This window comes from Lampetra planeri, chromosome 56 (genome assembly GCF_965212315.1).
Source record: "Lampetra planeri chromosome 56, kcLamPlan1.2.h2, whole genome shotgun sequence".
Taxonomy (NCBI): Eukaryota; Metazoa; Chordata; class Hyperoartia; order Petromyzontiformes; family Petromyzontidae; genus Lampetra; species Lampetra planeri.
This window is the reverse complement of record NC_136162.1, coordinates 4,209,220-4,226,520: the sequence shown is the minus strand read 5'-3', so window position 1 is coordinate 4,226,520 and position 17,301 is coordinate 4,209,220. Positions and strand designations below refer to the sequence as shown.

Genomic DNA, 17,301 nt, shown 5'->3' with positions numbered 1-17,301 from the left:
AGCACGTGGAAGATGAGCCTATCTGTGTTGTGGGCGAACATCGTTAGGTCGGCTCAATTAAGATTCGGGAGAATGATACATTTTATTTGCCGTAGCTTCCGCGCTGGCAGTGGTGCACAAGCACAAATAATGGAAACAAAAAAACTCAACGCATTTATAAACAACACTGTGGTCTTAATTACATTTAAAAATATTTAAAATCAGCAACATAGCAGGCATTGACCCATATTCATAGCACATACACAGAGAGTCCAGAGAAAGAGTTAATAATAATTGGAGTCTGCACTTAATACGACACGGGGCCTAATGAGAATTTAAAATATTTTCATGCTTTCTCATGACCAGTTTTTGAATGGGCATATGAATAGTTGCATAACCGTAGCTATTTAGTAACAGACAACACCCTTTAATAACGAAAATCATGACTGAATAAACGAATCAATATTAAAAGTTGAATTGTAAAATGTTGCTGGCACAATGCATTGTGGGAAGATGTATTCTGGTTGAGGACAAACAAGGCATAACCACCCCTTGGCGGTGGATTCCTGGGCTCCATTACCATCTCAATACAAGGAATTTGACTGCCATTATAATTGCGTTGCAGAGGATGAAACAAATTTCCCGAGCCCAATCACCATTTCCATAACTACCCGTACATTTCTGATACAAATTATTCGGCGATGCTGTTTCCGGCAGCAGCAAGCAATCAGTGATGCACTATCATTAAAAGCACTAATATAGCAATCATCATAATCATCCATGGTCAATCCACTGCTGGATGAAGGCCAAATTCACAGCAACCTCTCGTGATCGTGTGATACAGAAATATAAAATGTTATTGTTGACGAGATGTTAAGACTGCGGTTTGTCGGTCCCATTACGCGAAATTAAAAATCACGAGGCTGAATGGCGTGTCGGTGAAAAGTTGTGGTGGAAATTAAATGTGGAGCTAATTTCCTCAATCTCCATACGTAAAATCCGTCCTATCTGTGTGGCAATCCGCATGCCATCCTGTAAAAGCAGAGAACTACAAAAGGCGACCAATGTACCGATAGCATGGGGGTGATGACACAGAGGAGTAATACCATCAGGACAATGAGATGAAGATCACTGCGATTTAGATTTGCGAGTCGTGGGGTCTATCGGGCAGCACTGGGAACAGGAGACTTGCCACCATTTATTTTGCGGCGTTAACGGGTGGGGACAAGCAGCAACCCTAAAACGGCTATGGCTAATTCTACCACTTCTTCAGAGAGGTGCAATTACTCTTTCACTCCATCTACGTCTCTGGAGAGATGTGAAGTAGGCGAGACTGTCCACTCTTGTTTTAGAGGAGCACACCACGTTTAGGGTCTGGGGCAATCTGCGCTGATTACCACAGACTGGTACCAGCCGTGTCAAGATCGGCCTCTGTGGAGAAGGCTCGTGAAGGATGCTACTGGGCAGTTGGAGGCAGTCGCCCTCCAACAACAACGGAAATCAGAGGAGCGACGCTCACAACAGCGAGCGGAGAGCCGGGCGGCTAAACAGCAGTAAGTTGGCACAGTAGGGGGCACAGCTGGTGCATCTGCCAGTCATCTGAGTCAGTAAACCCATGGCACCTGGGTCTGTCCCTTAACCTCCTGTCAGCAAGCCTTCGACACGTCACGTGGCCTCAAAGTGCACCTGGCCTTGCACAGGCGCCATGGAGATGTCACCGTCACTTAGTGGCGAATGGCGGCAATTGTTGTTGTTGTACAAGCCATTGGCACGGTCATGCAAATGCTTCAAACTGCTTTCGCAAGTGACATTTCGCATCGTCCTTGATCTGAGAAATCCGAGATTCATTGGGATCAGTGTAACACGGCAAGAATGACGGATTCCCAGGTTTGTATGGCGAACAAGAAATGTGGATTAAGAGTTTAGGATGCAAAATGTATACTGAATAATACGGTGCTACTCAATACGAATATAGAACAGAGAGACTAAACCCTCTCTATTTGTTACTTTTGATGTTCATGTCCACAGCCGAGAATCTCATTCTAATCCATTCCTATTCAGTCTGCTCAGGATCGTCTGTGCGTCTGCGCTCTCTACACAACGACTCTGTGTTTATCGATGTCATGCATTACGTTTGAACTCTGTTGAGCAAACATTAAACATCGACGGGATTGTCTCTGAACTCACGGTGTTTAAGTTTAATGAACAAAACCAGGAGGCGCATAAAACTTGAAAGTAAGAAAACATTAATTTTGAGCGGCGCTTTATATAATTCAACAAGAAATGCAATACTTTGATGAACATGGCGATGAACGGTGTGAAATGTTTGAGGATCTCCGATTAACACGATTGGCTACGTACTGTGCGAAAGAAGTTCAACATACATACGTACAAAGTTAATATCGTAAAAAGAGTGAGCTAAATGATCGCAATCTAAATCAACTGTTTTGGCCATATGGCTGAATGTGTTCATTTGAACTCAATCGGACCAACGTTACTTCGAACTTATCTATGTAATGTCTTTTTTTAAATTAATTTCTATGAAGCCCGTCGGGGGCTTGCATGTCGAAGCTCCATAACTTAAACTAAACTATTTTTAATTTTTCCAAGTAAGGCCCACGTAGCCATATAGCCATATAGTTATTTTTCAGAAGTGACCTGGTCACAAATGATAGCCGAACGAAGTGGCTTATCGCGTGGAAATTTATAGCGGCAGCTAAATACTCTAAACGCACGTCGATTCAAAATGCGGGGGCATCAAACCGGAGAAAAATCCCCGCGACCACGGGGAGAACATGAAAACCCCGAATATACAGGCGTCAGCGTTGGGATGGAACCCACGAACTCCTGCATGCGAGGAGAGTTTCAAGTTTCATTTATTAGGTATAGCCCTGTGAGCCATGCGGCTCTTAAGTCGGGTTCAACCGCAACAAACAAAATATGAACACAGAACATCTTAAAGCGTGGGTCTCTCGCAATACGCCGCGGTGGCTAGGAGATGTTGACGACCACGATTGCTACGCAGGAGGTCGTCGGTTCGATCCCGACCCCGACGCCTGCTGCTGTATATTTGCGTGCCTCTCACTCTCTCCCCGTGGTCGCGTGGATGTGAGAAGGAGTCAACATCTCGCCACAGCGAAATGTTGTTGCCGTGGAGGTGACAGAATGATCATAATGAATACGTGATTGAGAGCAAACCTGTTCTGGCCTTCATCTCCCTCTGTCTGAAGAAGTGAATGATGTCCTTCGGGTTCCCAACATTTTCCACAAACTTCTGGCTAAAGCGCAGAGTGTTGAACGGCTCAAAGCCTCCGCTGTAGTCAATCTGCAAACAACAGAATAGGGTGCACGGACAAACATCACCTCAATACCTTCGTCAGCACCTTGTAGGCAGTGACATGGCCTAGCGGTAGCGCGTTCGACCTTTGACACAGAGGTTCACGGTTCGAATCCAGTGGCCCCCCTCATTATAACTGCCGGTGCATTAAACCGTATAAATACTACATGCTGGCTGCTTCACAGAGAACACTAAAGGGCCAAAATTTCGATTTAAAGCTTTCGTGACTGCAGGGATTCATCTTCTTGGTTCTTTCGGTAAAGTCACGTAGAAGGGATGACGCTGTCTTTCCGACAGACCTGTTCTTCACCTGAGGACGGCTGCTTGCGTTGTGGCCGAAACGTCGTGAGAATTATTTTATTATGTTTTATTATTATATTATTTCCCTTCTACGTGACTTTACCGAAAGAACCAAGAAGACTAAAGGGCCCGTAACATCATTCGCAAGAGAGGAGGCCATTGCGTGCCGTGCGTCTGGGTTCAATTTTGACACCGTAAATTAACTCATGTGGGATTATTATACACAGCAATCATTACTGCCTGAGTTCAAGTCCCCCCAATGGCTAACGTCAGCGGCGAATTATATCTGAACTCTTCCTGTCACCAACCCGCATTGACCGGCGTGGTGAAGTATGGGTAAACAACCTGACATCCCAGGCGCGGCCAAAATGATCGGCCAAAATGATCGGCCAGGAAGAGCGAGTGGCACGCAATCGGTAGGTTGAGAGTTGGAATTCTGCTTGTCAGGTTGACCTATGGATACAGGACTCACTCCCTGAGGAATGGGGCATTTCTCCCGCAGGCTCAGCACTGTAAGCAGATGACCACCTCCTTGACGTTCATGAGAACAGGAAATCGCTCGTGACTCTTTGACTCAAGTGTTGCGTGCACGTGAAGAAAATTGAACAAAAGTATGACATTCAAAATGAATCAGATACGTGGAGATTTAAAAAAAACTAAGAAGATGACATGAAATGACAATCCGCTTACGGTAAACTTTTTTTTTTAAATAAAGTAAATCGGGAACGGCTAAATTAAAATCTCCCTTGCAGGCAAACAGAAAGCGCACCGTGAAAGACGTTGATAGCTGGAGGCGAAGTGAAAACAGTGAAAAATCTACTTCATCAATTTCATATTCTTTAAGTAAAGATTTCACACGTTTGCCTATCTCTTCGGCGAATGGCTCTCACCGCAGTTAACTTGGCAACTTGCCCAGAAAGGATCAATAGGCCAAAGATAAACACAAGTAGATCGACATATGGCCTAGTGAGGAGCAGCACATTACAGGGACACTTAGCATTCTATGCACCTTCATTAATCAAAGGCAATGGAGAGAAAATCGTTATGCGCGGAGTTTCAACTGTTTTAACGACTTAAAATGGAAACACAACAGAAGGACAATGTCACATGATGGAAAGGTGTGATGAGAATATTGATGTGTGACCACATGAAAGCTGGACAGGTGGTGACACCATCGTCATCGCCGATGGATTTGTTTTCACCCAAAGTGCAAATTCTTTGTTGCGATAACTTTGTTGTTGATGTTGTTGTTTGTTTGTACCCTTTAGTTTTGACGCCAATTCTTAATTTTGTTTATTCATTTCTTTTGAGGGACACTTCGCATCGTCGGGTTTTGATTTGCTTGGTAGTGGCTCTATATGGGATTTGGTCCTGATACATAAAATTAATTTACAGCCTTATGGGATGCTATTGTGCAAACGATCATAATAATACAAGTAGAATGCAATTAGCATAAAATATCAGTATTATTCTTAGGTTTTCTTCGGTAAAGTCATGTAGGTAAAAAAATATAATGATAAAATAAAAATAAATAAAAATTAATAAAAGTGATTTAATTTAGTCATTTTCATTTATTATTATTGTCATTATATTTTTCTACCTACGTGACTTTACCGAAAAAACCTAAGAGTATGAATCCTTGCAGTCACGAAAGCTTCAAATCTAGAACAAAGTATTATTATTAAGTCAATGCTTCACTTCAGGAGGTAATTCTTTGGAAGAATTTCCCGAACTATTCTTCCCGATTTTGAAGCGCAAGTTATGACACTGTCAGTGGTGGCGTTGTGAGAAGCAGTCTACTAAACAGGGGGGGGGGGTCAGTTAAACAGGTACCACTTTTGTGGGGAAGTAGAAAAAGTGGTTGTCCTATTCGACATGTATGTATGTACGTATGTTGAACTTCTTTCGCACCGTACGCAGCCAGCCAAGGTAATCGGAGGAATGTTGAATCTCCATGACTGGTTCAAGGCTGGAAATAACGGATGAGCCCAGCTTCAATGCTCATTGGAGCAGGAACTCACTGTGACTCTTTACTCAAGTATGGTGCATTGCTTTACTTGACAAACATTTTATGATTATGATGCTGCTGCTGCTGCTGCTGTCCCTGACGAGTCTAATGCTGCCGAGGAAGGTGACACAGCCGATGTTGAAGTCTATGGGCTGGGGGCTATTAGACACAACGCCACCACCTGTGCCTCACAGTAAGAACATCTGTCACTCGAGTGCTTCTCTGTTTGTCGTCTATATGTATCTATCCACGTCAGAGGTCGCAAACGGGTTTTGATTCCTTATCCGTACCCATACCCGGCCGCACCAGAAAACGGCTACCCGTACCCGGCCGGGTAGGGTACGGGTACCCATACCCGTACACGATACCCGGCCCGGTACGGGTAGCCGGGTATCGGGTAGGGTACGGGTATTGGGTACCCGATTGCGACCTCTGATCCACGTCCTACAGAAGGTTGTTCCCTCTGGGTTCTTTGGTTTTCTCCCACAGCTGGTATCCTCACACGATGATGACAACGACGACGATGATGATGATAACGAGTGATGAAAACTTGTAGTGGCTGCAGGCTTACCCTCAAACGTATCAGAGGCCGGTCCGGCTGCTTGCTGTGTCCCGATCGCTCAGCTGCGGCTTGCTCAAGCATGTCTTCCACCTGTGGGTAGAAACCAATTTTAAAAAAGTTAGAAAAAACACCGTGCACACGCACGGATCATTTAACACTTTCCAACTCGTGGTTGGCTACGTACGGTGAGAAAGACGATCAACATACACACATACACCTTCACAAGAAGCATTTAATTAGCAACACACATGCTGGTTGGGTAGCCGGTTCAGCAGTTCCACTGCTGGATTATTTTTTCTGCCCGAGAACGACCACTTGTGTTGCGATCGAAACGTCGTGATATTTTATTTTTATTTTGTTTTATTTTTCTACCTACGTGACTTTACCGAAAGAACCAAAGAACATTAAAATAAAGTTTTTGCATATTTGCAAAGAGTTATTTTAGTGCTGGTTTTCAGCAACAAGTTTTGGGCAACCCTGTGATAAATTTGGCCATTTTTCAATCGGGTAATTTCCTGAATTGCAACACAGCTTTACATTAAAGTTCTGTTGCTATTGGATCATCTTTACAAGAGTTGTTGTGTCATCCCACCCGCCCTTGTTACAGACCAACATAGAAAATGGTTAAATGCTTTCAACCTTAAGTTGAAAAAATATATATATATAAACATTTTCATTTAAAACAGCCTCATATAAAATAGATTGATATATATATATACACAGTACATCTGACTACCTTTTCCCACAAATTTTTTTCTTGAGGTACCAGATTCATGCGATGAGATGAGAATGGTCCGCAGAAGCGGATATCACAGAGGTACCAACACAGAGATCTCTTCAAGTGACTTATGGCCAACAAGGCAGGGGCAGCACTTTCCCATCTGCTTCGCTTCGCCACTCAGATTAACGTTTGACGCATGACAAAGAAAATGTTTGAAAAATGTAACAATTTTCAGAGCGGAAATTTAGCCACATTAAATGCAGAACTAAACTTAATGTTTTTTTTGTTTACTATAATCACCGGTGAACCTGGCTGAGACCATGAATCCATTATAACCGAGTCTCTGGTTTAATCACAGATGCCTGCGTGGATTTGAACCCGAGGATCGATGCTTTCCGGCCACCTCGGCAATTAATATTCATGACATTTCATCTCCCTGACCTCCGCTCCCCAAGACGTCGAAAGCCGTTTGGAAATCAAAGCCACTGTTTACATTTCCAACGACGAGTCAGCGTGCGTGTCACGTGACCACACATTTCGTTTTAGCAAAAAAATACAACGTTTCACTCGCTTGTCCGGAAGCGCATCGTGCGAGAAGTTCCTTGAGTTCAATTTGACTCGTATGCACAGTCAAGAATGGACACGATAATACGCTACGTATACTACTTACAATTGTAAGGAACAGTTGTAAACAATACTGGAATGTGGGTTTTGGGAGTTGTGTTGGAGATAGAGCGAGTTGCTTGGAACCAAGTTAAGTTTCTGTAGTTAAGTTGCTTCAGTTCAAATGTACTGGTATGCACAGTAAAGGACTGACGTTTGAATCAACAACACTTAAATAATAGTTTTAAACAATACCGCGTGGGTTTTGGCGGTTGTGCTTTATAGCGTGTTGCTTAGAACCAAGTTGCTGAAGAAGCTCCCAGCACACAGAGAGAAATGTCCCGACGTCGCACCAAGCAACACGAGGTACGGAAACACGTCAAAGAATCTGAAATAATGTCTACAGATTCATTCCAGGTACGGTAGTCCCTCAGTTAACGTTTTTAATCCCTTCCACAAAAACTGTTAACCGAAATAACTGTTCGCCGAATCACTGAGTCTGCAAGAGAGCTGTTTTCCAATGCCAAAAACAGAAAACGTAATAATGTAAGCAACGCCAGTTGAGGGCGAAACGCTCATAAACGAGCGTCGCTGATTGGCTGAGGACGTGGCTCTGCCTCGTGTTCGAGCGCACGGATTGGCCGAAATTGTCGCCCGTGCGCATAACGTAAACGTGCCGTTAATGTGGGGTCATGTGGGAGGCGAAACGTTTCCAAAAAAAACGTTAACCGATGATGTCACTGTTAACCGAGGGACTACTGTGTACCCGCTGACATTCATGCATTGGGAGATCATTTTCAAAGGAAGGCGTGTGGGATATGGTAATGGTACTAAATTGGCTTCACTGGGGATACTCTGACCTTTTTTTTAAATCAATCACTCAACCAAAAATAACTTTTACAGAATGCTAATGCGGGACAAAGTGCTCTGCATGCTTTGTTGAACCACAATGGTATCTCGAGACGGAGAAAAAAAAGCCAAAGTGGATCTTTATTCAATTCTAATGCTGTAGCCGCCACTTCATTTGTAATCGTTATGTACAACCAAACCTCAACACTTAGTGACCCGTAACGACTGACAAATAAGTTTTCGTCCGATTGAAAGCATCATTTAAAAGATTAGTATCATAACTTTCATACACTTGAAATTCACGAGTGGTTTAATTCGATGAGTGGCTTTAGAACACCGTTTCCATCTTCCAATTTGGACAAAACAAGGAGTAAATTGCCCTGGGAGGAACGTGAAACTTAAAATATAATCGATGCCTCGAGTTTTCCTGCAGCATGAGCTCCCCACAGCCTGAACTCCCCTCCACTCCAACAATAACTCTATTGTTATATTGTCTACAGCCACAGATCCACCTACCTACCATCCACACATCAGGACGCCTGTCTTGGTTAGAAGCCCCAGTGTGCGTGCAAAGTTGAATCCTTAAAAGAACACGCATTCGGCCATATGAATGTCGAAAATAACGTTACTTTAGTGAGGAAAATATTACAGTTGTTTGCTTTCGATTACTTCATTATTGAATGCTGGTGGTAATAATTTCAGGCCTACCTCTAAAGCCTGTTTTCCTGAATTGTTAGCTGGCATTAGAGTGGCCTGCTTGGTTGACTGCAATCTCCGGCCTCTGACTGGGCCTGGCTAACTGCCCATAGCCAAACCAGACGAATGCATCTCACACTCTATCCCACCAGAATTGAATATATATGCACACATATAAAATGTCTGTGTATTTTATAGTCAATTCAGCAGTGGAAGATCACAAGCGGAGGAAAAATGCACGACATTTTAAAGCAGCATATGTTTCAACAGCTCTGGATTTGATGTGTCCTCAATTGTCAAACGTGTAAATTATTTTATATTGCCACCGATCACACAGATGATTAATAAGTTATTTTAACATGTGCAATATGCAGTTTTTTAACTCTCGAAAATGATTGAATACGCTGTCGAAAATAGATATACTCTTTGTTTTTTTTGGTAAAGTCACGTAGGTAAAAAATAAAATAAAAATAAATTAAATCACGACGTTTCGGAGGCAACACAAGCTTCTGTCTTCAAGACGAAAGCATCCTAATGCCTTTCCGACAGCTCTGTTCTTCACCCGAGGACGGCTGCTTGTGTTGTGGCCGAAACGTCGTGAGAATTGTATTACGTTTTATTTGTATTATTTCCCTTCTACGTGACTTTACCGAAAGAACCAAGAATATGAATCCCTGCAGTCACGAAAGCTTCAAATCAAAATTTATATTGAATAAGTTGATAATATGCCGTCAAAAATCAAACATATGGAAAGGAAATCCACGCTTCTATTCCTTAAAGGAACTTTATTGTCCCAACAGATCTTAAAATTGCCCTTCTTCCATTCTCTTTCCACATTGGCAGTGCACGTGCAGCATAAAACTTGCAGGGAGAATATAGCAAAGTATTTGTTTGATTCACCTCGATGAAGATGAACCTTTTAATATGATGTGACAGAACGATCAACGCGGGGCAAAGCAGCTCATTATAACGATGGCATTAGGTTATTTAGCAATATAACTGAAATATAATATCATCATCCCCGTCATCATCTGCCTTCACATCGAATTAGCTTAACGCGTCTTTCATATGTAAAACGTCTCATTGCCGGGTAATTGGGAATTAGAAGAGCAGCTGTCCATATATAAAAAAAAAAGTGTTTATATTACAAGTGGCACGGTGGTAGAAATTTCAGAACATGATGCAGTGAGTTGCAGTGAGACCGATGTAATTATCATTTTAACACGTAGGCTTTTGCGAAAAATATCTTCGCGTAAATATATGTGTCGTTAAAACCCGCCAGATTTGGCACGGTACATAAAATACAAAAGATGTATTACCGAAGCGATCAACAGAAGGTGTATACAGGATTAACTGCGCATGTGGTGAATGTTATGTTGGGCAAACAGGACGAATGATCAGCACGAGACTAAAAGAACATCAAACAAATATTAAATACTCACAAATACAACTGTCACCAGTAGGAGAGCATGCGTGCCAACAAGGACACTCAATTGATTTTGATAATGTTGAAGTTTTGTGCAAAACTATCTACTACTGGTCAAGACTAATTAGAGGATCTATCGAAATTGAAAGAAATCAAAATAACTTTAACCGTTCGCCTTAGTGCTGCGTGAAAGCGAATCATCAAAAAATACATGATTTAAATGCCTGCCTACAAAGGGCAGTGTACTTCAATAGGGATTACCGTTTTAATAAACACAATAGACAGGAAGGACAAATTCAAAGGGCTCGCATAATGCGTTGCCTCAGTAATCCCCCCCCACACATTGTGCAAAAGCACAAGCTGTGTGGTGAACACATCTACGCCTCTATATAAGGAATGAAACAGGTGGACTTCTCCACAAATCTGGCTGTCGCCTGATGAAGCTGGTTGTAATTACTGGCGAAACGTCGTACTCAGATTGTAAATGTTGTGGCTTGGCTCTCCAACACACCAGTGTGCTGTACTAGTATACTGATACTGCACTATACACTACACTATACACTACTATACCACTACACTACACTATACACTACACTATACACTACACTACTATACACTACACTATACAGTACACTATACACTAGTACACTACACTATACACTACACTATACACTACACTGTACACTACACTAGTACACTACATTATACACTAGTGCTGTATTAGTATACTACACTATACACTACACTATACACTGCACTATACACGACACGAGTACACTACACAATACACTACACATTAGTGCTGTACTAGTATACTACACTATACACTACACTATACACTAGTGCTGTACTAGTGACGAATTAGCCACGTTCTGTTTACGTGACAACCCTTACTAGTTGGCTGTGTCGGGTGGTTGCGGGTTTTAACGACACATTTATATATTTACGCGTTCTCACCCAAAAACCTCGATTATGGGTAATGATCATTATTCCACTGGTTTATCCAGGAGAAATCTCACGGGGAGAGGGCAGGTGCAGTGTGTTCACCATTACTCAGCGGCAGCTGCGTATGACGTGCCACGTCATTTCAAGTTTATTTTGATTGACCAGGCAAGCACTCCAAGAGACCCGAAGTGTCTCATTTGCAAGAGTGACGCAGGACACCAAAAGAACAAAAGAAAAAAAGAAAACAAATTACGCGTAGAGCACCGAAACAAAATATATTACTGCGAGTCGCCCGAAAACAAATGGTCCGTGTTGAAGATGTATGTGGAAAAATGTGAATAACGGACACATTTTTTTTTATACGTCTTACCATCATTGAAACGTATGAAGAAAATGTTGACTGCCGTAAACGGTTGACAACGCTGACGTGGACAAAGTGGTTAAAATTAATCGCTAGGAGCGGATAAAGTGTCCATCGACATCACGGTTGTCGTCTTCGCGTGTTTCAGACATTTTTTTATTCTTACTTTGGGCAGTTGCTAAGCCTGGAGGTTAGTGCACAAACTAATGAGCCACTTTTTTTGGAATTCGCAATTCGATTCCAGCATTCGGTCACCCATTAGGCTGCCGCAAGGAATTACAAAATGCACCATCTGTGCAGGAATGATCATCGTTAGATTCTCAGATAAAGAGGGAAAAAACGCCACGCTAAAATTCTTGCCTTTACGTTATAATATATGAGTAAATGTTCCCGTCTACATTTAGTTACTTGGGTCAGCCTTGTCAACGTAAAGATAAATATATCTCAATTCAGGAAGCACAGAATATTGAAAAAAATATTCAAAGATAAATAAAACATACGGAGAAAATAACGATTTGGTGAAATTGCAATGGCAGTGCACAAATAACAACTCAACACATCTGTCAATAGCACTGCCTTATAAATAAATTATATATAAAATGCAACGTTTCAGGCAATGTCCCTTTTTCATTGCAAATAAAGAAGAGCAAGAATTTTCTCTCCCTTTCATTGGCTATGAAGGAGGGTAATTTACCGACATTCCGCCTGTTATATGCTTTTTCTTTGAAGGCCACAGTGTTACAGACGAATGTGCTGAGACTTTGAGGAAAGGCAAGTGGTCTTGTGGCAGGACACGTCGCTGGAAGGGACTCTGGATAAGAATAATAACGGAGTGGCGGCCAAAGGATGGAACGTGTCGAAGACTACGTCCACCGAGGAGATGGGAGTGGTGAGGTGCTGAATGGATTGCTGCATCACAAGATGTTGAGAGGTGGCAGTCAATTGGGGAGGCCTTCATCCAACAGTGAACTGATCATGGCTAATGATGACGGTGATAGCAAATACAGCAGACCCTCGATTTTCCGCGTTAATGACGGGGAGGGTGGCCGTGGATAATTAAAAATCGCGAATCCAAAAATATCAATTTTCCGCGGATCACTATGTGATAACACTTTCCCGTTCCCACGCAAAAAACGCCTGCCCAGTAAGTGGATAGCAGAGCCACGCCAATCAAAACCAATCAAACTCCGCCCACTGTTGTAAAGATATGCAACTCCTGTACTGTAGAGGCGGTCATGTGGATTTCGGATTAACCGGAGCAACATATTTGTTCGGTTTCGATTTAAAGCTTTCGTGACTGCAGGGATTCATCTTCTTGGTTCTTTCGGTAAAGTCACGTAGAAGGGAAATAATAAAATAATAAAAATAAAACATAATAAAATAATTCTCACGACGTTTCGGCCACAACACAAGCAGCCGTCCTCAGGTGAAGAACAGGTCTCAGAGACGCTGTCTTCCCGACAGAGACGCTGTCTTCCGGGGCCGCACTGGGCCAAGTGTTGCGGTGGAGGGAAGCATCGTACAGAATTTTGAACGGGGAGATTGCAGGAAAAAGAGAGGAAGAGCCACGATGAGGCAGAAGGAAAAAAATATTTTTTTTTAATTGGTAAAAAAAAAAAATTTTCAATGCACACAATTTTATTTGCACTCAAACGTAGAAATTCATTATTTTGATCCCAGAATTCATCAAATTTGATGTTCTGAATAAAAGTGGGTGGTTTCCTTTCGCCATATTCTGTTTGTATTATGCAAGCCACCCACTTTTATTCAGAACATCAAATTTGATTAATTCTGGGGTTAAAATAATTAATTTCTACGTTTAGTGCAAATAAAAGTGTGTGCAATAAACAACTAGTTTGTTTCTATTTTTGTATTGTTTTAAATTTAATTTTCAACGGCTATTTCAAACTGAAAGGAAGTTAATTGGTTGGCAACATGCACATTTTGTAAAAGTTTTAATCATTTAAATTGGCAACTTAGTAGGTAAGAGTAGAGATAGTAGTAGCATTTGTGTTAAAATACTTTTGTTATATATGGTAAGATGTTACTTAATTTTTACGTTTTAGTCTCATAGTCATTTGCAAACAGTAAGGTTATGTAATGTTGAAGTTCAACAAAGCAATCAAATTACTTTGCATCTCTCTAGCTATGTATATACAAATCGAATAGCGGATTTACAGGGGGAGAACAAGCAAATGCAAAATATCCAGGTGGCAGAGTTAGGATCGCACCCACGACCTCCTGTATAAAAGGCGATGTAATTAACATCTCGGCACCGCGAGGCGTTAACTGTTAAGAACAGCAACACCATAACCCTCAACGCCGCCGATGAACAAATCACCCCGAATTGAAATGCGGCCGATCTGGTCGGTCCTCGAAAGCCAAGCAGCTCTGAGCCTGGACAGTGCCTAGAAGGTGTCCACCATGCACAAACAGGTTGTCATAGGGCTGCAGGAGCCCTGTTGTGTTCAAATACAGTTGTACTAAACATCTATGCTGCCCGCGACCATTTGTGATTTAAAATGGGGGGCGGAATTGATTAGCATTAATTACGTAAAGTTACAAATGTTAAGAGGCCCAGGACCGGCGGGACCTGGACCGTTTTTGTTTAATGAAATCTTGAATTGTCGTGCGAGACTAGTCAGTGTAGAACATTTCAGCTCGTTCGGCTTCGTAGATCCGAGGATATTAGGCGTCAAAGATTTGAAAGAATATAAACAGACAACGGTGCATGTTCAATAAAAGCGTACAACAAAAAAAGGGGTCTTGCCAGTGGCTGGGGTGACGCCAATGGGCAAGGCGGGAGGGGAGGAGGGGCATTGTGGGGGACGTTTCACAGACCTAAGTGGAGGAGAGAAACCTTGAAGGGCAACGCGATCGCAACGTTGGGCGTAATGAGAAGGGATATTTTGTAATGGGAAGTATGGGTAAGGAGGATTCCAAAGGCCCCTTTTTTTCCCCACTTACGACAGTTTGGAGCCCCCGTGGAGAACCAGGTGCACTCATGGATTGTGCGTGCCCAAGAAGAGAATCCCGTCAACTCAATCAATTAACTCGATTAACTGCGGGGCCGTTCGACTCGGCACTCAATCAATTAACGACGGGCACAGCTAACTGACCCAGGATGACCAGAGGCATGAAGAAGCAAAGTAACAAATGTTAGATCCTCTAGCCAATTAAATCTCATCAACACGGAGTGTGATGTATTCATACCTGTCAACCGCTTATCAGTGCCTACCTTATTACAGACAAATTGAGACCTTATTGGGCACCCCATGACCTTATAATTCTCATCATTCATCCTACAAAGAACCATCACAAGGGAGAAACACAAAAAATAATGTTGTACTCAATTTCCCTGTACAAGAATACGGATAAATCATATGGGTTGACAGGTATGTGTATTGTAAATAAATGTAAAGTCCCCCTTCTGTCTGTATAAAGGTCACAGCATAAATCAAGTAGATTTTGCTGTGGTGCCCAATGCATTAGCCATCCGAAAACAACTCTTTGAAAAAAATGATACACTTTGTTATTTATATTTTCTACAAAGACACAAATTATTTTTTTGCAGTTACAATGTCCGTTGTTTTTAGCGATGGGAAGAAACCCATGCAGAAGAGAGGAGAGAAAATTATGAAAAATAAGAATAGGTTTTACCCTTTATGGCAATAAAACAGGCGTTAAGATGTTCAAACAAGGAAACACGTCTGCATTAACCACACGTGTGTGTGGTACACATACACACGAACAGGTTCTGATAATATATGCATTGTCCGTTTCATCGCCAAAAAGGATAAACCCTATCAGACCTCCTTTACCAGTGGCAAAATATAGTAATAGGTTTTTACCCTTTCAACTGGTACAAAAACTGACACCTTTATACAAGGCATCATGTTAGCAATAACCACAACACAAGCAGTCAAAATGCAAACAAAAATAAACAACTCTGATAATGATATGCACTGTCCTTGAAGTTGATTGGTCCACACCCGAGACAGCTTTTAGGCTCAAAGAAAAGCCGTCTCGGGCGTGGACCAATCAACTTCAAGGACAGTGCATAACATTATCATTATCAGAGTTGTTTCTTTTTGTTTGCTTTTTGACTGCTTGTGTTGTGGTTATTGTAAACATGATCCCTTGTATAAAGGTGTCAGTTTTTGTACCAGTTAATAGGGTAAAACCCTATTACTACTTTAGGATAAAATCTATTCTCATTTTTCATACTTTGATACTGGCAAAAAGGTCCCATGATAAGCAACTGCAGCAGCAGCAACTGCAGCAGCAGCAACTGCAGCAGCAGCAACTGCAGCAGCAGCAACTGCAGCAGCAGCAACTGCAGCAGCAGCAACTGCAGCAGCAGCAAATGCAGCAGCAGCAACTGCAGCAGCAGCAACTGCAGCAGCAGCAACTGCAGCAGCAGCAACTGCAGCAGCAGCAACTGCAGCAGCAGCAACTTGAGCAGCAGCAACTGCAGCAGCAGCAACTGCAGCAGCAGCAACTGCAGCAGCAGCAACTGCAGCAGCAGCAACTGCAGCAGCAGCAACTGCAGCAGCAGCAACTGCAGCAGCAGCAACTGCAGCAGCAGCAACTGCAGCAGCAGCAACTGCAGCAGCAGCAACTGCAGCAGCAGCAACTGCAGCAGCAGCAACTGCAGCAGCAGCAACTGCAGCAGCAGCAACTGCAGCAGCAGCAACTGCAGCAGCAGCAACTGCAGCTCCCTTTGATGCTGTTAATCCTGCATAATGCACATGCATATGTAGTAGTAATCACATTCCTGCATTTCCCATAAATATGCTGAATTCCTATTGATATGCAAATTCCTTTGTCAAGGCGCCCAGCTTATATATATGCTCCAAGCTCGTGTGCTGTTTCATTCAGACTCTGTCGCCTCGACGGACCTGGTTTTCACCTGAGGACGGCTGCTTGCGTTGTGGCCGAAACGTCGTGAGAATAATTTTATTATGTTTTATTTTTATTATTTTATTACTTCCCTTCTACGTGACTTTACCGAAAGAACCAAGAAGATGAATCCTTGCAGTCACGAAAGCTTTAAATCGAAATTTAAGGTTACGTAAGGTAAGCAGACAGACTCCCATCAGCAGTTAGCACACACGGAGGCTACGGTTTGCATGGGTAACCAGATTTACCTTCTCAGAACAGTAGTTTTCAATCATCTGAGTGACCTTGGGGTGAGAAGGGTTGATGGTTGTGTCCTGCAGAACCACATCCTGAATGTAAAACTGCCGAACGGTCTGCAGCGGGATCTTTTGAAGGTTCATGCGCTTCCCGTGCACGTGAAGGATGCCCACGTGCCTTTAAAAGACGCAACAGCATCATTCGCACCTCCGATTAGCGCGGTAGGCTACATGCGGTGCGAAAGAAGTTCAACATACATAGACTCACAGACACCCCATAGACTCACACAGAGACCCACAGACTCACACAGAGACCCATAGACTCACACAGAGACCCACAGACTCACACAGAGACCCATAGACTCACACAGAGACC

At 42.6% G+C, this 17,301-nt stretch overlaps 1 protein-coding gene across 1 annotated transcript in view; it reads right to left on the bottom strand.

Annotated features, from left to right (window-relative positions):
• Positions 1-17,301, bottom strand: part of MRE11 (MRE11 double strand break repair nuclease) — an 82,728-nt gene that overhangs the window by 27,503 nt on the left and 37,924 nt on the right. The window contains exons 8-10 of the mRNA XM_078618188.1: positions 16,938-17,103; positions 6,196-6,276; positions 3,178-3,304 (exon numbers count right to left, since the gene is read on the bottom strand). Coding sequence (XP_078474314.1) covers positions 3,178-3,304; positions 6,196-6,276; positions 16,938-17,103 — 374 coding nt within the window. The remainder of the gene's footprint in view (positions 1-3,177; positions 3,305-6,195; positions 6,277-16,937; positions 17,104-17,301) is intronic.